Source organism: Ailuropoda melanoleuca, chromosome 12 (assembly GCF_002007445.2).
Source record: "Ailuropoda melanoleuca isolate Jingjing chromosome 12, ASM200744v2, whole genome shotgun sequence".
Taxonomy (NCBI): domain Eukaryota; kingdom Metazoa; phylum Chordata; class Mammalia; order Carnivora; family Ursidae; genus Ailuropoda; species Ailuropoda melanoleuca.
The window spans coordinates 68,280,860-68,307,352 of record NC_048229.1 but is presented as its reverse complement, the minus strand read 5'-3'; the positions used below and the strand labels follow the sequence as shown (position 1 = coordinate 68,307,352).

The 26,493-nt window shown below is 43.2% G+C and overlaps 1 protein-coding gene across 1 annotated transcript in view; it reads right to left on the bottom strand.

Annotated features, from left to right (window-relative positions):
• Nucleotides 1-26,493, bottom strand: part of HYDIN (HYDIN axonemal central pair apparatus protein) — a 363,532-nt gene that overhangs the window by 146,199 nt on the left and 190,840 nt on the right. The window contains exons 19-23 of the mRNA XM_034638025.1: nt 19,591-19,829; nt 18,926-19,199; nt 17,018-17,161; nt 10,965-11,108; nt 5,500-5,813 (exon numbers count right to left, since the gene is read on the bottom strand). Of these exons, the coding sequence (XP_034493916.1) occupies nt 5,500-5,813; nt 10,965-11,108; nt 17,018-17,161; nt 18,926-19,199; nt 19,591-19,829 (1,115 nt within the window). The remainder of the gene's footprint in view (nt 1-5,499; nt 5,814-10,964; nt 11,109-17,017; nt 17,162-18,925; nt 19,200-19,590; nt 19,830-26,493) is intronic.

Below are 26,493 nucleotides of genomic sequence, written 5' to 3'. Positions count from 1 at the left end.
ATTCAATCCCCACGACAGCTCTTGTAGGTGTCTACATTATCCGCACTCTACAGGGAAGTAAACCAGGGCACAGGGTCATATGGCCAGGAGGCCAGAGCCCAGATTCTAACCAGTCATGTACAACTCCCCAGCCCAGGACCTTAATGACCGCTAATATATCATGTCTCAGAGAAGCTCCATTTGGGGGGCAAAAGAAATTGAGGAATGATGCAGAGACAGATGGAAGCACCCGGAAAGGAGGCTTCCCCTACCTTCCCCCTAGTCCTTCCAGCCTCCTCTTCCAATCATTATGTTGGACAACTGACGCTCATCACAAAAAAATCAACATGAGAACACCACATGTTCCTTGGCTGCAGGGCTGGGCGCCCTTAGGCCCCTGTGCTTGATTTATCTATAATCTGGTTTGGAAACAAAAAGGCCATGCTGGAGAAAAGGGAACCCTCTTACACTGCTGGTGGGAATGCAAGCTGGTACAGCCACTCTGGAAAACAGTACGGAGGTTCCTCAAAAAGTTGAAAATAGAGCTACCCTATGACCCAGCAATTCTATTACTAGGCAGTTACCCCAAGGATACAGATGTAGTGATCCAAAGGGGCACCTGCACCCCCATGTTTATAGCAGCAATGTCCACAATAGCCAAACCGTGGAAAGAGCCAGGATGTGCATAGACAGATGAACAGATAAAGAAGATGTGGTGTGTGTGGTGTAAATAAAATGGAATATTACTCAGCCATCAAAGAGAATGAAATCTTGCCATTTGCAACGACATGGATAGAACTAGAGGGTATTATGCTAAGCGAAATAAGTCAATCAGAGAAAGACAATTGCTATATGATCTCAATGATTTGTGGAATTTAAGAAACAAAACAGAGGATCCTGGGCAAAGGGAGGGAAAAATAAAACAAGACAAAATCAGAGAGGGAGACAAACCATAAGAGGCTCTTAACTATAGGAAACCAACTGAGGGTAGCTGGAGGGGAGGAGTGTGGGAGGATGGGGTAATGGGTGATGGACGTTAAGGAGGGCACTGGATATAAGATGATGAATCACAGACCTGTACCTCTGAAACTAATAATATACTATATGTTAACTAACTGAATTTATATTAAAAAAATGATAATTTTTTTTAAAAAGGCCATGCTGTCCTTGGAGACTACTTGGCCACGTGCTCTAAGTTCCAGCATCAGCTCAGCTTTGCGTCCCTGAGCCGGGGCAGAGAGGCCCCCTGAGCTAGCGTCCGTGGGCTGTCTGTGGCCTCCTAGGGGTCAAGGCTGCTTCGCACGTGGGCTGCCCTGTGTGTCTCTTTCTTGCAGATGCCGTGAAGCATCATGTTCTCGACCAGCTCTGCGGTCACGCTGAAGAGACTGACCCAAGAAGGGCCTTGTCCCTGCAGCACTGGCTCCACCGGCAGACACACCTGCACCTTATTTTCCATCCCGGCTTCCTCATGACATGTGTATGTATGCAAGCCTGGCCCATCAGCTCCCACAGTCCAGAGCCCAGTCATGCACATGAGCTCACGTGGATGAGCAGGTGTCTAAGATGACGGCCGGCTTTCCTCGTAGGGGGTGCTTTCTTAGCATGCTTGTCCATTTTGCTTCTTTCTTTGTTCTTTTATGTGACATGAGGGCCAACTTGGAGGAAAAAATGCTCACACAAGACAGATGGTTTCAATGGCCCTGTCAGAATTGCCTGCAAAGTCACACCCACGCACGCATGCGTGTGTACACACGTGCGTGCACACATGGCAGGTGTGTGTGTGCTGTGACATGTAGAGATGGTGAGTGTCTGGGCGTCCTCATATCCTGCTCTATTAAAGAAAAAGAAAAGCCTCTTTCATGCATCTGTTTCTCTTCCCAACGGTAAGGCTTAGGACAACTGTAATTGGAAAAGAAAGGTTAGTGTTGGTATACCTGATAAAAGTGACCTTTAGCCAATGAGTGGTTTATGTTTTTCTGACTGTCTGCAGAGAAAGCCTGTGTGAAAGGCAAGTGGCATCTTTTTTTCTAATCAAGGTGACATTTATACCTTGAACCTTTCCATTTGACAGGTGCCAAGAAGCCGACAGAAAAGAATCTTTAATCAGTGATGAAATGATTCTCCCTCGCCACAAATACTCAGGGCGTGGGGAGGAGTTACAAATTAGAAAATACCCTTTGAGGACCTACTCTGTGCTCCTACTCTGTGCTGGGCTCTGGGATCCAGAGGTGACAGGACAGATGAGCTCCCTGGCCTCAAGGGAGGTTGGACACTGAGCCATAGTTACAAGTGCGATGTGTCCCGAAGGAGATGGGCTACCAGGGCCTATGACAGGAGAGTCAGGTAGGGAAGGGTCTCCAGATGGCTTCCCGTTGGGGGCACACTGGGGCTGAGACTTGACAAGGAAGCAGGGGCTGGTGAGGTGGGGTGCGGGAAGAGCTTCCAGCCGAGAGCGCGGGCTTAGACAGGAATGGCACTGGACGGGAGAGGGGCCGGCATGGTGAGGGCAGAGTGAAGTGAGAGGAAACTGGGGAGGAACACAGGGACAGCCCACGCTGAGCCTTACTGAGCACAGTAGGTATTTTGTACTTCATTCTGAGAAGCATGGGTGCTCGCTGAAGGCTGAAAACCAGGGCAGTGACCTGTTCATCACTTGGGTACCTGGGTGGATGATGGAGCCCAGCTGGGGGCATTCAAAACGGTCCAGGCAAAAGAGGATGGTGACTGGAACTAAGATAATCACCATGGAAATGGGAATGAGGGGGTTTTAGAAGGCAGAATAGGTAGCACGTGGTGATGGATTTGCTGTGTGAGGTCAGGGACAGGAAGGAATCTGGATGCCTCTCAGGACAATGCTGTCATTCTTGGGGACAGGGGGCCCTGGCGGAGAGGCAGGGAGGGGGCTGGGGAACAGCCTGAGTTTGGCATGGGCAATGTTGGACATGAGTCACCTGAGAAACATCCAAGAGGAGATGTCAAGGATGAGATGCCCTTGGGACTCAGCAGAGGGTCTAAGTGGAGACAGTCGGAAGCCGCAGCAGCAGGCTCTAACTACCACTCCAAGACGAGCATAGGCCTAGGAGGAGGAAGCCCCATGTCCCACACACAGCGCACCTGTTCCTGGCCCGGGCTGAGAAGGAGTGGAAGGTCAAGGGGATAAGCAGGAAAGCAGGAGAGTGCAGTGTTATTCAAAGCAAGAAAGGCAGGTGTTTCGGAAGGAGGGGTTGGGTAGCCATATTGAATGAGGCTGAGTTACCTTTTTGAAGAAAAAAAAGAAAAAAAGTGGACTTTGTTGTCTCTTGATTACAAATCTCCCCTACTGCTTTCAAGAGTCTAAACTCCTATCCCAGGCACCAGGCCTCTCACACATCACTGCCAATCTACACCCCAGACTTCTCCCTGGCTTCCCCCCGGCCAGTGAAGTGTGTGCTGCAGCCTTGCTGACGGGCCCTCTGTGACACTGGTAGAGGCATCCTTGCCCTTCCAGCATTCATTCTCCCGTAGGTCAGCTCTTGTCTGGAGATCTGCCCCACTCCCACCCCATTCAGTCCATGGGGTTCTGAGGTCACCACGGCAGCCCTTGGTGTGGGGCAGGTGGCCTGGCCAACGCTGATCTGTGCTTCACCCTCCACTGAGCCACTGACTTGCAGAGCAGACAGGAAATGTGACTGAGTTGGTCTGATCAGAGTGAATCTCTAGAGAGTTCTGGTACAAATGCTGATGTTTCTTTCTGGGAACTCAGATCTGCAAGGATGCAGCCCCAGGAGTGCTGGCAGCCATGTGGGAACCATGGGAGAAAAGCTGACCTGAAAACTTGGCTGACACACAAAAGAGAGCAGAGCTGAGAGATGGGGGCCCCGGCTCTGGTGACACTGTTTGAGCCTCGCTTTGAGCTGGGCCGGAAGCCAGAGTGAATCTGGACTTTCGAGGTGTAGGAGCCAGTGAATGTCCTTTCCTTTCCGTTTTTGTTTGGGGTCAGGTTTCCTGTCACTTGTGACAGAATGGAATCCATGAATCCTAACTCATATAAACATGCTATTCCTGTTAGGTAGAGTGTTTCCTCATTGCTCTGCCGGAGACATTGAACTGTGCTTTTCAGGGCAGCCTTCTTGGATTCTTCTGGGCTGTCATGCCTGCTCTGTCCTTCCTCAGAGCCTGGTGTTATCACATGTTCCCTTTGCTTCCCCAAGAGCCTCAGGCTATGTCTTACTCACTTTTATATCCCTGACGCCTCACACATTGTCTGATGTATAAGAGTCACTTATCGAATGTTTTCTGAATGACTGAATGAATGAGTGAATGAGTGAACAAATGAATTATAAGCAGAAGTTAGATACTGAGCTATAGGAAGATCGTGAAGGGGGGGGGGAATGTTTAAATAAATGCTTAAATCAATGACAAATTAAGTGCATCATTTTCAGTATTGCCCAAGTACATTTTCAAAATGCCATTATTTTAATTATGGAAATGGCCTCTCAAAAATGAAAAATAAACTAAGCATGTCCCTTGCTCCTGGATAGAATACACTCATGTAGCTATGTTGCATCAAAACAACTTCACAGAATCTGGTATTCAAAGCTCATTAGGTCAGGCTGGCTGATTTCATCCCAAACCTAAACAGTCCTTGGCACCTAATGAGCAGGCTCTGTCGTTCAGGCCCTGGCCCGGCTTCAGTGCTATGCTGGGTCATCATTAGATGTCTTCGGAAGACATCCAGAGCAAGCCGTGGTTACCGTGGTAACAAGCAAGGGCAGGGAAAAGCTGGCTGTCATCTACAAGATGAGGGTTGCACTCGGGAAGTACCGACGAGCCGAGGAAACAACATGAGCCTTCCCTGGTCAGAGTGGCTATTGGACATTCAGGTGCTGCATGAACACAGAGCTGGCCAAACACCCAGGAAGGAGATACACAGAAGCCCATTTGTACTGGTTGCCAGTGAGGCTTTGGACTCCCAAGAAAATGTTCCTAAGGCCCCAAACAGGCTGCTTACATTGGCTTTAGCTTTTAATTGAACAGAGATACTTCTAAAGCCAAATATTGTGAAGACAGCTTTCCTCTTTCGGCACTCACTACCTCCCACCACTTTGTGCATATATATATGTCTGCATGCACACGTGTGTGTGTGTCTGTATGGGGTAGACTGAAACCCACTGAAATTTGCAGAGCATGGAGCTCAGTGCAGCACATACTCAATGTATTGTAATCCTCAGCTTGTGGTTTGGTTTAATTAGTGACAAATTTCTAATGATCCAACCACTCGATTCAAAATTAAAGCAGGCTTGTGGATCTTGTGCTGCTAATCCGGGGGTAATTGGGGCTTTCAAAGATGCTTTATCTGCTTTTCCTGTTTGAAAAGCTAGGATGAACCATGATTTGAGGCCCTTTGTTCTTTCTGTCAATAATTAGCTGTCAGAACTGAAACGTGGAAGACCAGCGCACAGAATTCAGGAAACCCAGTGCGAAGCCCAAAGGAGAGGAACACGACCAGAAGAGCTCTGCGGGGCTGCTGGGCAGGGGTACCTTATTTGATTTTCCTCGTTGTCCACCAGGAAGAACCAGCGGAACTTCACCACCAAGGGGCTGCAGTTGGTGATTGTTACGTATCGGATTGCCTCGGTGTCATTCAGGATACAGCCAAAATCCAGCTCCATGGTCTCAAAGCTGAGGTTGGGGTAGTTCACTTCTCCACGCAGGTGTAGGCTGTCTACCTGAGGGTGCTCCATGTACTTGATCGCTAGAATTTCTTCTGCCACCCAGTTGTTCAAATCATTTCTGTAGGAAGGGTCAAATTTGACCAGCAAGTTTTTTTCTCCATCAATCTCCAGTTTAATAGGCTACAAACAAGACAATGGCGAATCACTAACCTTTGTTCTATGCATTTCCAACCTGTTCCGTGAAACAGGACAACCAAAGTGATTTATATGTATTTAGGGACATACACACACGCAGATGCACACATAGATGCACACAGATTAGTATGAAATACATATATATCCACACTTCTTTGGTCCATAATTATATATTCACACATGCATAATTAAATAGCTAGTATATCTAAATCTAGGTTCTATACCATATCAATAACTATAGGTATTTTATATACATAAAGGCACACACACATGTATTTTATCAGTTGAAAATGAAAGCAAGGAAAATCTGGACAGGACTCATTTGAAGGAAGGGATTTTGTAATAGTTGTGAAGTTACAAGGATTGAGGAGTTGCAAAAGGGAAAGTCTGCAATGAATAACTATTATAAAATACTCTTAACTGAAAATAAATTAGATTGTAAAATGCTCTTCCTAGACAAATGGGAAAAATCCACTGCTTAAGAAATTTTTAAAAGGTGTCCTAAAGCCCTAGAGGAGGGTCTCTGGAGCGGGTGACCCAGAAAGGGATGGATTAGGCAATTTAATTTCTTTTCTCATGTCCGCAATTCTAACTCTTTAGTGCAGTGTTAGCTACTTTCTGCTGTTTTCTGTTCAACTTAAAATGACACTCGGAAGCTTGACAGAGTTTGTTCAGTAGATTGTGCTTATCCTTTTCCGTCTTAGATTCAAATCCCCATGTGTTCCTTGACACCAAGGCCACTGGAACACCTTACATACAAAGCCTGGCTACCAGTTGGCTTTTTTGGGAATTGCTCAATTCCCACAGTTAATCTGCAGGAAAGGCGCCTCCTGGTTTTGCAGAAAGTGCCCCGGGGCAGTCAGGAGGTGAGCGGGCAGGAAGGAGTGTTTTACAGAGCTCTTGCCTCTCCACGGAGTTTTCGGGTTCAGATATTTCCCTTTGCACCTCAGTGTGACATGATGAGATGGCTACCGTGGATAAAGCCCGTCACCTGACTCGAGAACTAGAGAGAGGGCAGTGACTCTTCAGTCAGCTAATCCCATCTGAGAGCATGGCCAGCCACTTGTGCAGGTGGCCGGGGCATAATGTAGAGGCGTTCTTGCAGACAGCGCCATGTCCAGCACTTGGAATTGCGATGCCTACAGTTTCAGTATCTTCGAAGATTGTCTGAGATGCTTTCCCCCCTTTGTTGTTTTGTAGAAATGATACACAATCGCAGAAGTTTGCAATATATGTAAAAGCACGAAGAGGAGAAAGGAGAAACTCATCCACAATGTCACCACATATTATTTCTCAGAGTTAACATTTTTTGAACATTAGTTCAGACAGAGTGGATGGATAAATAGGATTTTACAAAAATGAAATAAGACTAATTTATTTTTTAAAATGTTTGAGCTTTTTCTCAAAAAAACCACCTGAAACAAATATTCTTACACAAGAGATATTAATCCTAAAATCATTGACTTTGGAGCCAGACTGCCTGGGTCCAAATCTGGCCTCTGCCAGTTACCAGGTCTATGAATTTGAGCAAAGCAGCTTAGCCTTCCTAGACCTCAGCTTCTCCATCTGTGAAAGAGGGGTAATAACAGTCCCTACCTCTTTTTAAGGGGATGAAATGAGTTAATGTTTATGTGATGTGTTCAGAGCCGTGCCTGGCAGATGGATATGTATAGTATATAAATGCCAATTACTATTATTATCCCTTTGTGATTAAGAAAAAATGAAGTATTAAGCAGTTTCAAATTTAGACAATAGCTTACTGATGCCCACCTGTAAAAAGGGTGGAATATCAACACACTTATGGTCCCCGCACCTCCCAGTTTTTATTGGCTGTGTAGTGTTACTTTTTTTTTTTTTTAAAGATTTTATTTATTTATTTGACAGAGATAGAGACAGCCAGAGAGAGGGAACACAAGCAGGGGGAGTAGGAGAGGAAGAAGCAGGCTCATAGCAGAGGAGCCTGATGTGGGGCTCAATCCCATAACGCCGGGATCACACCCTGAGCCGAAGGCAGACGCTTAACCGCTGTGCCACCCAGGCGCCCCTGTGTAGTGTTACTTTTTAAAAGTAGAGCTTTCAAACATTCTGTTCCCAAGCTGTTACCACCAAAGTCATGTAGTCTCAGTTCTACAGCTGAACGGGCTCAGTGCTTCCTACCGGTCTTTCCCTTACAGGGTTTTTCATTGCTGACAGCCTTATTTGGTTCTCCTGAATGGCTGTATTTCATTGGCAAATGGGTTTTTCAACAAAGTTGTCTTAATGCTGTGCTCATTGATTACTCGCATTCTGAGAGTGTCTGTCTGTTGTCTTTACACTCAAAGGACAGTAGCTGCGCTGCCCTTTCTCTCAAAACTGTAGCCATTGCTCCATTGTCATCTGGCATTAAGTATTATCGTGGAGAAGTCTGTGGTGAGTCTAAACTCTTCCCTTGATGGGTTCCTTCTTTCTGCTTAGAGGCCAAGAATTCTTTAGTTCTCAGTAAGGCCAGGAACTTCACTAAGATATGTCTCTCTGTTGAATATTCCATAACATTCTGTCCCAGGACAAGGTAAGACCTTACTTTAAAAAATCTAAACCCCTTATCCAAGCCAACCAGTTCCCCTCCCCTGAAGTAACCAAGGTTACAAGTGTCTTGCATATCCTTGTTGGAGATAATTGTATGGATATAAAATCATTTTCATATATGTATTTTTAAAAGTTTTATACATATGCTAGCATACCATGCACTCTTATTCTGCAATTTGCTTTTTTCACTGGGAGATCACCCATCAGTGCATATGGTGTTGCCCTGTAGCTGCATTTTATTCTATCATAAAATTCTGCCAATATTGATTTAACCAACCTCCTGCTGATGGATATTGGCTCCCAACCCTTTGCTCTTATAATCAATGTTGCAGTGAACATCCTTGCTGAAGGGTAAATTCAGCTAAAGGGTAAATTCTTAGCAGTAGAATAAGTAGGTCAAAGGGTATGGGCATTTAAAATTTTGATGGCTGCAGCCATATCGTCTTCTGATGTATACCTTCCCCGACATTGTGGGACTGCCTGTTTCCACATACCCTCCCAACACACAGCACTAACCAATTTTTGCTCTTTGCCAATCTGATAGGAAAAAAATGTGTTTCGTGATAATTTTAATTTGCATTTCTTCTAACGTGATGAAAGTGGAGCACATTTTCATATGTTTAAGAACTGTTTTATTTTTCCTTCTGTGAACTCTGTTCATTTCCTTTGCCTATTTTCCTATTGGGCTGTTGGTATTTTTCCTGTTGATTTGTAGGAGCTCTTTATTTTTTTAAACTATATGTATGCTTTCATTAAAGTTACACATGCAAATAATATGAAAGGTCAGACTGTGCTACAAGAGTTACTACAAGAAGCAGTACTTCCTGACCCAACCTGGCATCCTAATAATGCCGAGGCTGCCGTGTCTCAATTTGTATCATAGGGCTGGTCCACAGAACAGCTTCCTTAGGCAAAGAGGGGATGATCATACCCCAGACACCAGGCATTATGCTGAAGTGCTAAAACTCACACTAGAAACATTAAATTTCCCCTGACATTTTGATCAATTTCTCTGGGGAAGAGCACTTATCTTTAGATCTTGGGATAAGAGCCAGCTGCCCATATTTTTTGTGTGGGGTCAGGTGGGACTGCTGTCTAATGTACATGGAATCCCTCTATTACCAGCGCTTTCCTCACACTTGTTGCCTCTGAGCCCAGGCTACTTAGGCTTAATGATTCCCCCATCTTTGCGGCTTCACTGGAGAATTTTCTAGAATGCAGGTTTTTGTGTCTTTTTGTCAACCCATTCCATCCTCATTCTATCTTCTAGAATTTGTTTAAATCTCTCATTATTTGGTTATACCCATCCTCTTCCCCCCTTTATTTTATTGTTCTGGGCTTCTTTCCTTCTGAACATTTCTACTTTAAACTTAAGGTTTCAGGAGGGACAAGAGAGTGGGTCTGATCTACCACCCAGACTGAGAAAGCTATTCATGTCTGAATTTTCATTTTGTCATCCATTTATTCCCCTCTGCTCTGTGAGTTTAGCCTTTGTCTCCACTTAGAACACCCGTAGCTCATCTCAAAGTTTTTTTTAAAAGACAGGTCATATCACCTACCATTTCTTTGAAACTGTAGAGAACAACATTTATATTTTCGGTCTTCTTCCTTGGGTAGGTTCCCTGGCAGCAGTTTTTTCTTCTGCCTCTTCTGCCTTTTATTTCTCTATACAAAGATCTTAGCTGTTTTTTGTTTTTGTTTTTCCCCAGCTCAGACTTAAACGAAACCCACTAAAGAACCGGGGTGGGTGGGGGGGGTGTGGTGGTGCAGTTTACAGCCACCAGTTGGGCACTGTCTGCAACCCTCTCACTAAGCAGTTCTGTCCCCTCTCTCCCTGCAAGATCCATCTCCCTGAGTGAGGCTCACAGCACATCTTCAGTCACAGGCTCCCTCTTCTGAGATCTCACTATCACTGCCCGCCCTCCCTTCCTCCTTTATACCACTTCTTCATGAGCTGTCTCTCTAGACTGGGAGGCTGAACACAACGGTGTGTGGATCTGGTTTCTCCTTCACCCCTTCCCTACAGCTCTGCAGTGCCACCTACCCCATGGCCCGGCCATTTCCCCTGGCATCCAGTAAAGGATCACAGGGCTGATCCTGTGGGGGTGTTTAGAGAATACTGCATCCTGAGTCAGGCTGGTGGCTCAATAAGCTCACAGCCTCCTCCTTCAGCCTGGTTCAGATTTCTTAGTATCTGGAGATGGGCTCTCTGGTCTAGGGACTGGGTTTTGGCTACTTCCTATGGCCGAAAGTATGGAGCTTTGGTAGATTTGAGAAAGTAGAATTAAAAGACCTCTATTATCATTGGCGGGAAGTCGCTGTTTTCTAAAGATTGCAATGGGCAGGAATGAAGGGTCATCATAACAAGCCAAGGTTCTTACATCATTAATAATAGTTGATTGACATTGGAGTTTATGAGATTTAAAAGTTTCTGTATTCTTTCCTCTTTGTTTCTTGAATTCTTTCTATTTGTCTGGACCGAAATTAGGTAGTACACTGACATTATTCTCTTCCTTTGTCATACACACAACTCTCCTAGGAGCTTGTTAGGACAGCCTTCTGTCAACTTACCTCAGGAGTTAATGGCAGGGGAGATTTATCAGTCTCACAGATAAAGAAGGGTCCGCTTGTTGAAAGTAACACATTCACGGGCAGGGTGGAAATATTCTTCATGACCAAGGGCTGGTAATCAGGTTCCAGGATAGTGTTAGGTTTCTGCAAAAGAGGAAAAAGAGGAAAGTGAGTTATGGCAAACATAGTAAGCCTTTAGCAACCAAAGTCTCATATTCACTGTTAACAGCAGAATTAGCCTCCCCTGCCCCTCCTTGCTCTCTGTCTCTTTCTCTGTCTTCCCCCTACCCTTGAACAGATTTAGATAAATCATTTGGAATTTATAGTGGACTACTGAAAACTGATCCTACATAAGCCAGAAAACACAGATTAGATTTCTTACTCTCTTGTTGCCAGGGTAAAAACACCTATAGAGCCAAGCCTCTGGATAGTACTGTTACTATAGAAGTTTCCAGTATCATAAAACAAAGTCTAATAAATTAGTGAAATCTTGTAGAAGAAGCTGAGCCTCATTATATTGAACAAAACAGTTTCCTTATACAACATTTTTTCTATGCTTAAAATTTCCAATTTGTAAAAATTTATACATTTGCAATATATTGTTATAGTGACAAACGCTAATAACTATTTCCTGTACATTTTTCCTGATAACACTGGGATAGTTGATTTAGAAGCATATTTTCACTTTCTCAGATGCATCAAATTTAATTTTTCAACTGGAGAAAGTATCAGAAATGGATCTTTAGCTGAACATTTTTCTCATTCTGATGTCAAGTCCGTGTTATTTCTTGTATGCTTTGGAAAGGGGGTCCTTTAATATCAGCAGGACGCAACCAGAAGCCTCAATCTCGGCTTCCAAAGACAGCCTCCGTCCAACCATTCCCGCAACTCTAGACTGTTTTCACCAGGCCTCATTGTTTTGATTCGCTTTTTCTCCTTGTTCCAATTTCAGTTAAATCCTTCCGATTCTATATTTTGGTCAAACTCTGTCTCTGCTTATTTGTTCAGCACAGTCTTCCTCCTGCTGTGGCTCCTGGCCCCCCTGGCTCTGGATCTGAGGAGCTTGGGGAACCAGCGCCCACGGTGTGTCTGTCGGTTTGGGCTACTATAACAAATGTCATGGACTGGCTGGTTTAAACAGCAGACATTTAGGTCTCAGAGCTCCGGAGGCTGGAAAGTCCAAGATCCAGGTGCCAGCAGATCCCGTGTTTGGCTTTAGATGGCTGTCTTCTGTGTCCTCACATGGCTGAGAGGGCCGTGTCTCTTGTCTCTTGTTTCTACTTTTCAGGGCACTAATGCCATTCCTGAGGGCTCTGTCTTCATGACTTAATCACCTCCCATAGGCTCCACCTCCAACATCATCACATTGGGGATTAGGAGTTCAGTATATGAATTTTGGGGGGGTGGGACACACACAAATGCTCAGTCCTTAACAGCTGGCTCAAGCTCCTGCCTCAGTTGTGCTCCACTCGTCCCCTGTGCAGGCCCAGAGTTCCTTCAGGGGTTCAGTCTGGCACTTCCCATGAGATGCCAGGCATGGTTTCCCTCCCTCTGACATGGTAATACAGGTACTGAATTCACCTTGTATTTGCAGATGATATACTACAGTCTGGGGGAGGGATGAAGCAGCACTTTTGGGCCACACAAAGGCTGTCCACCCAGTGACCTTCCTTTAGGCTGCTGTGTCACCGCAGGAAGCTCTGACGCAAAGAAGCCATATTGGTTGGTTTTGGCAAGAGGCCATTTAGAGGTTAGCGATGAGAAGGAGTCGATGCACACAGAGCCATTCTATTTTAAAATGACCCCTTCTCTCTGGGTTGTTTGTCTCCCCAAATATCAGGAGACAGGATTTGCTGCTGGATTTCATGAAGCAAGCTGGCTGCTACTTTCAGTTGACCTTTTCAATTCCGCAGAGATGTGGCTTCATCTGTGTGGCTTATGAATGGTACCATAGCTATAAAGTAGATCATATCTGAGGAAACAGTTATAGAAAAATTCTTCCCACAGGCAGGGTTGGTATCATTATAGTCTAACGGCCTAAATCAGATCCGCTGCCTCAAGCCCCAAATGAGATAGGACAGATAACTGGGTGTTACGTAATTAAATCTGAACACCAACACCAACAGCCCTCTTGTGCATGCTGGATAATAAAGTTGCATTTCTTCATCGTCCCTGATGTGGCTTACATGTGAGTGGGAAATAAACAATGAAAAATACAGTAGTTGGACAGAGTTCACCATTATGATATTTGGGGGGGGAAGAAAAGAAGGGCAAAAACAAACGAACACAGAGTTGTTATAATTTGTTTTTTAATTCAATACANCATGTGAGTGGGAAATAAACAATGAAAAATACAGTAGTTGGACAGAGTTCACCATTATGATATTTGGGGGGGAAGAAAAGAAGGGCAAAAACAAACGAACACAGAGTTGTTATAATTTGTTTTTTAATTCAATACATCGCTGCCATATTCAAATATTTGCTCTTTTATTCTAGTGATAAACTCAAACAGAGATTTAAACAAGAATTAAAAAAAAACCCCAAGGCTTAAGGATATAAAAAGAAGAAAAGGAACTCCACGCACACATTTTTATGAGTGTTTATGGGCTTAGGAAAAAAAATCTAATAAGAAACCAGGCTGCATATTTAACATACACTGTAATGTCTTGCATAAAATATTCAATAAATACTCACTGAATTTTTTCTGAATAACCAAATTGAGAGGAAATACGATGCCACTGAATTTGGTGCAGCTGTTACTAATAAATATCTTTCCTGATTACTTTAAAAGGAAGATTTTAAGATATAGCAATGAAAACGTAATAACTGTAGCAGGAATTCGTGTCACATTAATTTTTATATGTCTCATGGAGCTTGTCGCAGTTCGTTGCCCATCCTGTCGCTGAAACCCGCATTCTACTTCTTCAGTGTCTATTTTCCCCACTAGCCCATTAAGCCAGGGTTCTGCTGTGTCTTTGCTGCCGTATGATGTAAGTGCTCAGACATTCTCCGCTGGCTTGAAGTGAACTTGTACATCTCACCTCGTCTACTTGACCATAACTTCCCTTATTCACCTCCTGGCTGAGAACTTTATCCCTGGTGGATACTCAACAGATATTTAACATGAACAAAATATAAGAATCCACTACCAGAATCAATGGTCTTGAACATTCTCCTGCAAGCCTCCAGGTAACAAAAGGTTCCTTGTTGATTGCCCCATAATGAGTTAAGCACTGCCAAACTTAGTCCACCTGTATGGCACTGTGTTAGGACTTAGCTTTGATTCTGCATGTCCCACACTATGGAACAACAGCTTACTTAATACTTAGTGTTCCCAGTTGGCTGTGAAGTTCATCTGGGAGGGACTATTCTCACTGTTATATCCCTAGCTCTCAACACAGTGCCTGGTACCTGGTGGGCCTTGATAAATATTCCATTCGGCAGCTAGCATGACTGTTCCAATGAATAAATCTGACCATGTCACTCCTCTCCCTCCCTACAGCCCTCCAATGGCCAACCAGAACAAAACCCAAAGTCAAGAACATGCCTCCTAGCCATGCCAAACTCATGTGGCCTCTGCCCATTTTCTCTAGATGGACCTTGTGTTATTCCAGGCACATTCTCTAAGGTGGCTGTTCAGTTCTGTATACTCACCAAGCTCTTTCCTAACTCAGGCCCTTTGTATGTGATGTTCCCTCTGCCTATGATTCCTTGTCCTTCCCTCATCACCAGACTAAGTTTACTTCTCCTTCAAGTCTCAACTCAAGGCCCTTGCTGAAGAAAGCTGTCTATGACCACATGTACATATGTATACGGCCACGTCTCTGAGGCATGTTCTCACAACACTTTTTATCTCTTCTCCTTAGCACTGTTTAAAACTGAATCTTAAACAACTAAATTTTAATAATTTGTTTACGGTCTATAACCTCAACCAGTCTCTTAGCTTTGACTATGTCGGGCTGGTTTACCAGATTTCCAGCACCAATCCAGTCTTCAACTTGAAAGAGACATTGCCTACATATCGGTTTGGGATCACACATAATTCCAGGATGGAAGTCAGCAGTATGTGGCCCCCACCTCCTCACCATCCTGGCCCCCTGCCCCGAGCAGCAGCCATTCCTAGCTTTCCCCTGTCCTTGGCCTCCTCCATTCATTGCTTATCCTTAATGGCCATATAAAATCATGGGCATTTATAGCCACATAAATTAAAGAGCGTGAATCAAACAGTTTAAGTTGATCATTCTCAGGCAGTGTTAGGTGATCTGCATAACAGCTTAACATGCATCTCCATTTCCTCACACAAGTGTGATGGGAATGACAACAGAAGCTACAGCATAGACTGTTGTGAGAAAACGACTGGGAAAGTGTATGTAGGGAGCACAGCTTGACGCCAGTGCATATCAATCAGGTAAGTGGTGGCTATTCTTTTTTTTTTCTTTTTCCAAATTTTTATTTAAATTCTAGTTAGTTAACATACAGTGCAATATTGATTTCTGGAGAAGAATTCAGTGGTTCATCACTTATGTACAACACCCAGTGTTCATCACAAGTGCCCTCCTTAATGCCCATCACCCATCTAGTCCATTACCCACCCACCTCCCTCCATCAACCCTTAGTTTGTTCTCCGTCATTAAGAGTCTTCTGATTTGTTTCCCTCTCTCCTTCTTTCCCCCCTCCCATATATTCATCTGTTGTGTTTCTTAAATTCCACATATGAGTGAAATCTTATGGTATTTGTCTTCCTCTGACTGACTTATTTCACTTAGCATTATACTCTCTGGCTCCATCCATGTCATTGCAAATGGCAAGATTTAGTTCTTTTTGATGGCTGAGTAATATTCGATTTTAAATATATATATCACTATATATGTGTGTGATTTATACATATGTGATATATATATTTATATATATGTGATTTATATATGTGTGATTTATATATATATCTATATATCATACCTTCTTTATCCATTCATCAGCTGATGGACATTTGGCATCTTTCCATAGTCTGGCTATTGTTGATGATGCTGCCATAAACATCGGGCTGCATGTACCCCTTCAAATCTGTATTTTTGTACCCCTTGGGTAAATACCTAGTAGTGCAATTGCTGGGTCGTAGGGTAGCTCTATTTTCAACTTTCTGAGGAACCTCCATACTGTTCTCCAGGGTAGCTGCACCAGTTTGGATTCCCACCAACAGTGCAAGAGGGTTCCCCTTTCTCTGAATCCTAACCAAAACACATGTTGCTTCTGGTGTTAATTTTAGCCATTCTGACTCGCGGGAGGTGGTATCACATTGTGGTTTTGATTTGTATTTCCCTGATGCCAAGTGATGTTGAGCATCTTTTCATGTGCCTGTTAGCTATCTGGATGCCTTTTCTGGAAAAGTGTCTATTCATGTCTTCTGCCCATTTCTTAACTGGATTATTAATTTTTTGGGTGTTGAGTTTGATAAGTTCTTTGTGGATTTTGGATACTAACCCTTTGTCAGATATGTCATTTGCAAATATCATCTCCCATTCTGTAGGCTGCCTTTTAGTTTTGTTGATTGTTTCCTTTGCTGCAAAGAAGCTTTGTATCTCAATGAAGTCCCAATAGTTTATTTTTGCTTTTATTTCCCTTGCCTCCGGTGACATGTCTAGTAAGAAGTTGCTATGGCTGAAGTCAAAGAGGTTGCTAGTGGCAGCTATTCTTACTGATTATTATAATTATCAATAATTCTACTCCAACCCTTTCTATACTGCAATGTTTATTTAATCTAGTTAGAGTAAAAGGATCAACTAAAATGCATTTTCAGTGCCCCGGAATACCCCTTCACTTACTTTGGTCTTCTAAATCAGGAATGATGGAAGTAGAATTTCCATAGCAATTTACATTTCAGAAGAAGGTAGGTTTAGATTCAGAAGTTTTAGTTGAATGTGTATTGGCCTTGAAAGCTTAACAAACATTGGCTGGGTGTGGGTGTTAACAGGCTTCCCATTAATTTAGCTTCCAAGTTGAAAATGTGAACACGCTGACCCCTACTGCACCCGCCCCGGGCAGCAAGCCGCACTGACCTTCTCCAGCCGGTATATGAGCTGTTTGGTGGACAGCTGGATAAGCGGCGCTATGAACTCACAGAGGACATTCACAGTCATCACCAAGCTCTTCCCCTTTTGCAGCCCGATCATAGCATGGCACACCAGCTTTTCTTTGACGATCTGTAGAGGAGATACACCAGCACTTCTGGAACATCCATAGCTCAGAAAACTCATTTTCCAACAATCAGCAAGCTAATTCTCAACTACCTGCCTGGAGACACCAGGGAAAAACCACGTTTTTCTGAGCAGTGCATTTCAGGGATTGCTCTCTGTCACACTATTATTCAAGTCTGATTGGTCGAATTCATCCTGGATGGATCCTGTGTTGGTTTCTGACTGCTCCTGAGGACACAATCGGTCTACATTCAGTTCAACATGTATTATGTATCAGGACTGTTAGGAGCTAGACGTACAGAACAGCGGCATAGTTCAATGGTAGATACATGATTTCTTATTGAACTAGTCAGGAGTTAGGGCTAGAAAAATTTTGCCTTTCATTCTTGAATATTTAAAAATCATGCTATAGAAACCAGTATTTCTTTGGACCCAAGAGGACCAGATTTTTATAAAGTACAAAGGGCCTAGAGTGAAGTGATATCATGATTAGTTTATATTGAAGAGTACTCAGGTTTTGGATGTTAATGAATTCAAGTCTCTTCTCAATTATGTACTACAACAGGGAAGAACATTCTGGGAAGCTTTTAGTAAATCTTAAACTGAATTTAGAATCCCAGCTGCTCTGATTTAATGCCTTTAAAAATATGATCGGCTCTTGATAACATTGTAAATGTGCTCCTGCAACAGGCTGCCAGTGTCTTGACATGAGGGGCTGCGTTCTATTCATCTCTGCATCCTCAGTACCTAGCATGGTGTTTGTCATGGATACATACTTAGTAAAAGTTGGCTGAATCCCTGAATAACAGAAAGAAAGAGTACATTATTTACTCCATGATGGGAAATAATCTTTTTGTTTTTGTTTTTGCACTAAAGACGTATTTTGCCTGAAAATGCTCTGCAAAGAAACAAGGTAAAGGAAATAAAGTCTGTGACCCTAAAGGAGTTAAGGCCCGGGACGGGCTTTCCCATCGTGTCTGCTGGGAGACAAATTTGTATCGTTTCCTATTTCACGAGGAAAAACTTCAGTATCCCCTCCTACCTCAGTGACACCAGCAGGAGCTCAAGCACGATCATTTCCCAACCACACAGTCTGCCTTTGTGAGATAGAAGAGGCTCAGGAGTGATTTAGGAAGTTTCTTGTATTTTTTTGGTGCTTTCCAATTTCCGCGAGGGAATAGGAATAAACAGACAATGATTTGGAACTGCCTAAATGTTTAAAGCAGAATAGTGATGATATAAATATGAGCAGGACATCGGAGCTGCTGACGATAACTCAGCTTTTTAATTGACACATAAAAAGATGATGGTTATAAATAGGAAGCTGTCGTGTCAGGTTGAGAGGCAAGGGACCAAGGATGTCCCAATCCCTGGACAGGAGAGGTGGCTGAGGGGGACTCTAAAAACATCCTTTTTGAATAAATACGCAATTAATATTGCTAAGTGTTAAGAGGAGGGTTAGCTTTGGCTGAACGCTGGATGTCCCCCTGCCGGAGACTTGCTGGCTGGTCCTCGCTGACCCTGGGGATGAGAACCTCCTTGAAATAGTATTTTAAGGTTGGGTTCATGGTAGCTGTAGAAACAAACAGAAAATTGAGCAGAGCTGAACCCGGAAAGCAATGGGTGCTGCCATGGTAACTCCGTGCTGTGTGAAAACCGTGAGAAACCACATCCTTTCTTCAGATAAATGTCAAGGGACTCTCCTAAGAAATAGATAGAGCAAAGATTTATTTAGGAGAAAAATAGCTCCTAAATGTGCTGTCCTCTTACCCTGGGAGTAGCAGAATAGCCTTCGAGTACCACATCGATCGTCTGGTCTGGGTACAACTCCATTCTGACGGGGTGGAGCTGAAACACGGGGCCTGGGGGAGCCCTGGACTCCTGGGAGCACTGGGGTTGAGGCTGGCTCTTAGCAAGACCCTTCTTAGCCAGGCCCTTCTTGCTCAGCTTGTCCTGCGGATAGAAATCTTCGTTCATCCAGAACAATTGTTGGACCCGACGTCCCTTGTTGGTCAACTTGAAGCGGTAATAATAGGTGTCCAGGCTGGAAAAGAAGAGGCAGGGATTGAGAGGACTCCGCTCTGGGGTGTTCTGTTCAGCTCTACACTCTTGGGATTTACTCTTCTGAAAGTATTTTAAAAAGTGAGTGATGAAGGGGCGCCTGGGTGGCTCAGTTGTTAAGCGTCTGCCTTCAGCTCAGGGCGTGATCCCAGGTCCCTGGGATTGAGCCCCGCATCGGGCTCCATGCTCCGCTGGAAGCCCGCTTCTTCCTCTCCCAATCCCCCTGCTTGTGTTCCCTCTCTCGGGGGGGGGGGGGGGTGGCACCTGAAGATGCTAGTTCTATTGACTTAAAATAATTCTTCAAAGTAGAGCTGATGTTCAGCTAATGCAACATCTGGAGTCTCTGTAAGAATCAGTCCAGGATGTCTCCCTACCTAAAATGTGCTCCCAAATTGAGTTCTGGAGCAAAGGGCTTATCTGAGACAATGGTGGAACCAATTCCGGAAGCCTGGACGGGAATCCGGTAAGTGTTGCTATTTTCTACGTCCAAAATGACCGTGTCTTTGAACGTCAGGATGTCGTTCAGGTTGGCCGTCAGTGTCAGCTGAACATCGGTTTCCGGGGGCACCATGCCTTCACTGGGTTCAATCGTCCACAGGGACTTTTTGTGTGCCTGCAACACAAGACTGCAAGTTAACAGTGAAGATATTCTTTGGCTTTTCATTCCGCTCATGTCAAAGCCCTCTAGACTTCAAATGGCTGGCACTGCAGAACTCCACATCAGAGACAAACATTATTTTTTTTAATCAAAGCAGCTGGGTGTTTGTTGGCTTTTCTTTTTTTTTTTCCAAAAAGCAATCTGATTCTGAAGAGCAAACCTACAATTCCACTTTTGAATGCTCTGTGAAGATTTTTTTATCTCTTTCTCAAGATGACAGTCCAGTTCTCTAACAAGCTTACACTAATTATCTGCTCTAATCTCCAATTCTGAGATCCTGACAGAAGGTACTACATCCTTCCTGGAATCTGTAATTGTTGAAAAACAAATGATTTTCAAGGGCAAAGTTTCTATGATGTTATAGTGAGGATGAACAGCTTTCATTAATGAACACAATACAGGAAGTTTTGATACATATTATTCCATGATAATCAATGGAATTTCGTTTGCTAAAATTTCAAACTTATTTTGAAATATATGACAAGACTAAATTATACAGTTGAAAGTGATGCCCACCAATCTGTTTCCTTTAACCACTTAGACTCTCATAGCTCACTCTTTCCTCCCTAAGGTCTTTGGCCAAATGATACCTCTCAACGAAGCCTACTCTGCCCAGCACATTTTAAATTGCAAACCTTCCCCCAGGAATCCGGATCCCCTTTGCCCTGTTCTATTTTTTTTCCCCGTAGCACTTACCATCTTCTAACATAGTGTATAATTAACTTCTTTACATGCTTATTTGTCTCCTTGCACTAGGATATAAGCTCTCCATAGAAGGGATGCTTGTGTTTTTTGTTCTTGTTCATGTTCATGGATATATGTCCCCAGCACTTATAACTGGTACATAGCAGGTCCTTAATAAATATTTAATAAATCAATTAATGAATCTGCCTTTGATGCAGGAAAACTTAATTCTCATCTAAAGTAACTTATCCCAGATTTTAACAACTCAAACCGATTGCTGTTTCTTTCTTATGTTAAGCAAAGAGGCTTTTTTTTGTACCTTCCATAACATTGGTATTTGGTCCACTCCCTTGGAGAGAAATAGGATAAACTGAAGCTCCCTCTTTTGCTTAACAGCCCTTTAAATCCTGCATCCTAGCTTTAGAAGAAAATCTCATATAGCATAATCAGGCCCCAAAATAAGTTAAAAACTTGGTTAAGGTGTCAAGTTATAAAAATGTTGTAAGCAACTTATTTACTCTAAAAATATAAATTCTGCTTCCTTGATGGTAATCTATCTATTTTTTCAGGCTCCTTTTAAGATTTTCCCCTTGTATGTATGTATGTATGTATATATGTATTTAATTTAAATTCAGTTCAGCTACCATATAGTGTACTAGTAGTTTCAGGGGCAACATTTAGTGATTCATCAGTTGCATCCAACACCCAGGGCTCATCACATCGAAGTGCCCTCCCTAATGCCTGCTACCCAGTTACCCCATCCCCCCACCCACTTCCCTCCAGCAACCCTCAGTCTGTTTCCTAGAGTTAAGAGTCTCTTATGGTTTGCCTCCCTGTTTTTATCTTGTTTTATTTTTCCTTCGCTTCCCCTATGTTCAACTGTTTTATATTTAATTGTTTGCAGGGCAGGTTCACTATAAGTTGTCTAATGAGTTTATTTGCATATCCTGCTTGGATTTTCCTTCTCTTCTAGAATCTGTGGTTTGATATCTCTTATTTTTGAAAAATTTTCAGCCATTATCTGTTTAAATATTTTTTCTGCCTCATTCTCTTCCCTATCCTTGTGTGTGTATGGCTTTTCTCTTGTGTCCTCTCTTAGACTCCCATCTGCACTTTCCATTCTTTTGCTCTTGGTGCTTCATTTTGGATTTGTTCTGAGCTATCTTCCAGTTCACTAATTCTTTCTTCAGCTGTGTGCAAGTCACTTTTAAACACACCTATTATGTTCTTGCTTTTACATGTAAACAACAAAAATGTGAGTCAGAAGGGGCTGGGGTGAAGTGCTCCAGGGAAACCTAAAGAACGAGACACTTCTCCAGAGCAGAGGATATTGAAATCCTTTGACTGTGACGTGATTAATTTTGCAGGATCTCAGCACTCTAGACCCTGACAACCAGCTGGCCAAGAAGAGAAGAAAGAGAATGGAGGATCCCATGCTGAAACTTTCTGTACCAACCCTGGAAGTGTTACACATCACTTCGGCCACTTCCACTGTCCAGAACTCAGTCATGCAGCCATGCTCAACTACAAAAAGGGCTGAGAAATGTCATCTGGCTCTGAGGCCAAGAGTGAAAGGGAGTGGGTGTGGCAAATCACTAGCTGCCTGCTGCTAAAGTCATCCTGACGGTTAAGGCTACTGCCAGATCCTTAGGGTCTTCTCCCAACTGACCTGGATCTCAGATTTTGGAAGGTGAAGAATTTACTCCATCAGAACACAGAAATGGGTGCATAACTTGGCATTTCAACTCCTCTGTGAATTGAGTGGTGTTCATACCTATCTGCTGTTAGGACAAATGGAGAGGTAGCTACAAGAGAAAATAAGAAAGTTCTAGGCCAAACCATCTCAGCTGTTGGCCCTTCTTCCCAAATTAGTGGCCTTGAAACATTCTACATAGTTTTACTCATTTGTGGGGCTCAGCTTACAAATAAAACATGAATTAATGCCATTTTTGTCCATCTTTTATCAAAAAACAAATGCCTTTCAGAAGAAAGTTCTGTCAATGTCATCTCTCCTGTTATAACCATTTATTTTCCTCCTCTAGCCAGCAGCATAGGTCAATCCTCTGTTCACAACGAAGATAGGATGTGCTATTTCAAGTCAGGGGACATTATTTTTCAATGGATGGGTACCATTTCTATTCTGATTCCTGCTGACACAGTTTGGCTGCCCTGGGAAGAAGATATGAAGCTGCTCTCCAGGGCCGAATTGGTGAGTCTTCTTTTTGATGAAGCTTATTAATCAATGTTTGGCATAAAACCAGGCAGCAAAGTATATCATAGAACCCACGAACAAGGCACATTAAAACACCAGCTGCTAAGGTACTAGACTATCCTCCCCCAAAGTCAAGCTTTAAATTGCTCTAAAACCCTTATGTCTCCTTGCTGTTTGACTTTCAGGGATGTCCTTTGCTACTAGGAAGAACTTGGCATATGTGACATTTTCTGTTATCAGATGACAGATCTGATGGAAGAAGGAATGGATGAATGATAATCATCATAACTATGAAGGACATCCCACAACGTTTCAAAACTACAATAGAGTAAGATAATAGGTTAGGAAGGAGGGCTCGGGAGGAAAAGGGATGTGGGTTTCAGTCCCAGCTCCACTGCTTTCCAACTGCTGGATCTTGGGTGTGTTACTTAACCATGCCCAGGCTCAGTATTCTCATCTGGAGCTTTTGACACCAGCTGCACCGTCTGTGCAGATCGTGGTGGTGCTTCAGTGAGGTGATGCATGTGAAACTCAGAGGAGCATCCGGCACATCGTAAGTCCTCACAAATGACAGCCATTGTCATCATCTCATCAAAACAAGAAATGCCCCACATGATACATAATTGTGGGCTCAATAGTATTTGCTAAAAATAATAGATTGCAAAACAGAGAAACAAAGATGGATGCTAAGAAAGCATACAACAGATACTCCTCTGGCCAGAAGAGAAGCAGCTTGTAAGGGTTTGTGGTAGGAGGAATTATAAGGTGGCCCCCAAGATGTCTATCTCCTGATGTAAAGGTATCTTCTCGCAGTTACCTAATCAAACATGAATCTAGGCGCTACTGTGAAGGGATTTCACAGATGGAATTAAGTTCCTAAGTCCATTGATTTTTAAGGTGGGGAGATTATCCTTAGTGGGTCAGATGAGCTCTTAGAAGGGATTGGGCTCACTCTGGAAGACAGCATGGAGGTTCCTCAAAAAGTTAAAAATAGAACTACCCTACAACCTGGCAATTGCACTATTAGGTATTTATCCAAAGGATACAAGCATAGTGACTTGAAGAGGCACATGCACCCCAATGTTTATAGCAACCATTTACAATAGCCAAAATATGGAAAAAGCCTAGATGTCCATCAACAGATGAACAGATAAAGATGTGGTGTGTATACACACACACACACACACACACACACACACACACACACACACACACACAGGAATACTATTCAGCCATCAAAAAGAATAAAACCTTGCCCATTTGCGATGACATGGATGGAACTAGAGGGTATTAGGCCAAGTAAAATAAGTCAGTCAGAGGACGACAAATACCATATGATTTCATTCACATGTGGAATTTAAGAAACAAAACAGATGAACATAGAGGAAAGGAAGGAAAAATAAGACGAAAACAGAGTAGGAGACAAACCATAAGAGACTCTTAACTATAGGAAACAAACAGGTTGCTGGAGGGGAGGGGGGTAGAGGAATAGGGTAACTGGGTGATGGGCATTAAGGAGGGCACTTGATGTAATGAGCACTGGGTATTGTATGCAACTGATGAATCACTAAATTACCTGTGAAACAAAACAAAATAAAAAAAAACAAAAACAAAAATGGGGAGATTATCCTTAGTAGATCAGATGAGCCCTTAAGGTTTCACATATTTTTTCCAAAATGGTAAAAATGAGCTTTCCTAAGCCTTCTCTCCAAACTTCAGCAACACCTGCCTCTGTTTTTTTCTGTAAATCAGGGGTAGAAAGGACAAGTCCTTAGAGCAGCCCATGAACAACACGTACAGAAGGTTGATAACATGCATGTACACAAGACAGTAAAAGACCGAAAGATGGTGATCTTCTGCAATTCAGAATTTCATGACCACTGGTGTTGAGTGTGACACCCCGAGGTTTCACACGTCTGAAGATGACATCTGCTTTTTATTTGATAATAGTGCACCAGTGCACCTCTTAGGCACTGCTCAGCTCTCAAGGTAATATTTGACATGGAAGACAGACATGAATGCTATTGTTTGCACATGTATTTCAACAATAAATGAGAGTGAATATACTCAGGCAGACCTCCTCTTCCACAGTGCTAATGAGCACGGAGCTGGAAGAAAATGCTGCGCACTTTCTTCAAAATGACTTGTTTGCCAGTTGAAATCTGCAAGAATTTCCTTCCATGGAATGAGAAGACACAAATAACAACAGGAACCAGTGTGCAGCGCTAGGGATTTCTTTGGATTAATACTGTTATCTCAGCAGATGATCAATTCTTTGTGGAACAAGAACAATGAACAGTCACTGAGGCCTTTCTCTTTTTCGTCTGCTAAATGGTATCTCGACTCATTTGATTCTCTTCCCTGAAGTGAGTCACTTTGCTACTTAAAATAATTAACTGAGAATTAGGAGATGAAGTACAAAAGAAATGGTGCCAGAGCTTTACAAGAGAGGAAGCAGAGGGTAGTGTTTCAACTGTGGGCTTTGAAGTCACATGACTTGGTGGTCAACTGTGGACTCTGCCATTTGTAGCCAGGTGATCCAGAATTAATTTGAAAATCTAGTTCCGTTTCCTCATCTGCTAAATGTGCTGCGTGAAGAAGAAATAAAACAGGCGCCAAGCACCTAGCACTTTGTCTACCATAGAGTAAATGCCCAGTAAACAGTGGGTATTATTAATGTTACCTATCAAAACTTCACGTCCAGTCCCCCTTCCTGCTTGTGCCCTCCCCAGGCTACATTAGTGACAGGGTTCTTTTTCACAGGCCTCACCCTGCTCCTCTTCTGATGAAGATACTGGAGGGCTCTCCAAGGTCTGGACCAGTGGTGTTGAATCCTTTATCCCTTTGGGAATGCTATGCGACCCCACCACAGAAAATGTACACACACACACACACACACACACCAGACTTTACATATAATTTCCAAGGTTCATGGTGAATGTTTGTCAGTTTTTCTGTCTGAAACATGGCAGCCTCTAATCAAGACTGGTATACCAGATAGAAGCTTTTGGTCTGGAGAATCTATTTCAAATTCTTCGTAAGAGGGTCCCAATGTGCTTTTCCACGCTTCCTTCCTAGGGACTGTCAATTTCCAACATGCACCCTTGGCTTTGGCCCTACCAGCTCTCTCACCCTTCCCAAGTGTACCGTACATCACCCCTGCACTTAACTCTGCTACCCTCTGGGATCGTGCACCCCATTTCCCTGTCCTCCTCCTCCTTATCCTTCAAGTCTCCACTCAAATGTTTTATGTATGAACATCTTAAGTTTTATAGAAGAATTAATCACTTCCTCCCCTGTGGTTACGTGTCATAACACGGTGCACTGTAAACTGTATCAGTTGTGTATTTATTTCTTTTTCTGAGATTGTAAACACTTCAAAGAAAGAAACCATTCTGTATGCTTTTACGTCTCTCACTTCAGTTAGCACAGTACCGGGCATGGGGAAGGGGTTCAAAAAATATTTTTTTTTTGTCAATAAATAAATGAAAATGTTCAGCCTTATTAGTAAGCCAAAGAAATACTAACAATACAACTTTTTTTTTTTCATCTGCCAGATTTGGCAAGGGTCTGGAAGAGGGTGACATTCTTCAACACTGCTGGGGGTAGGATGTAAATTGGTATAGATTTTCTGGGAGATAATGTCATAAGATACAGCAAGCCTTGTAGTTATGTTCATGCCATATGACCCAGCAAATGCATTTCTAGAAGTCTAGTCAAAGG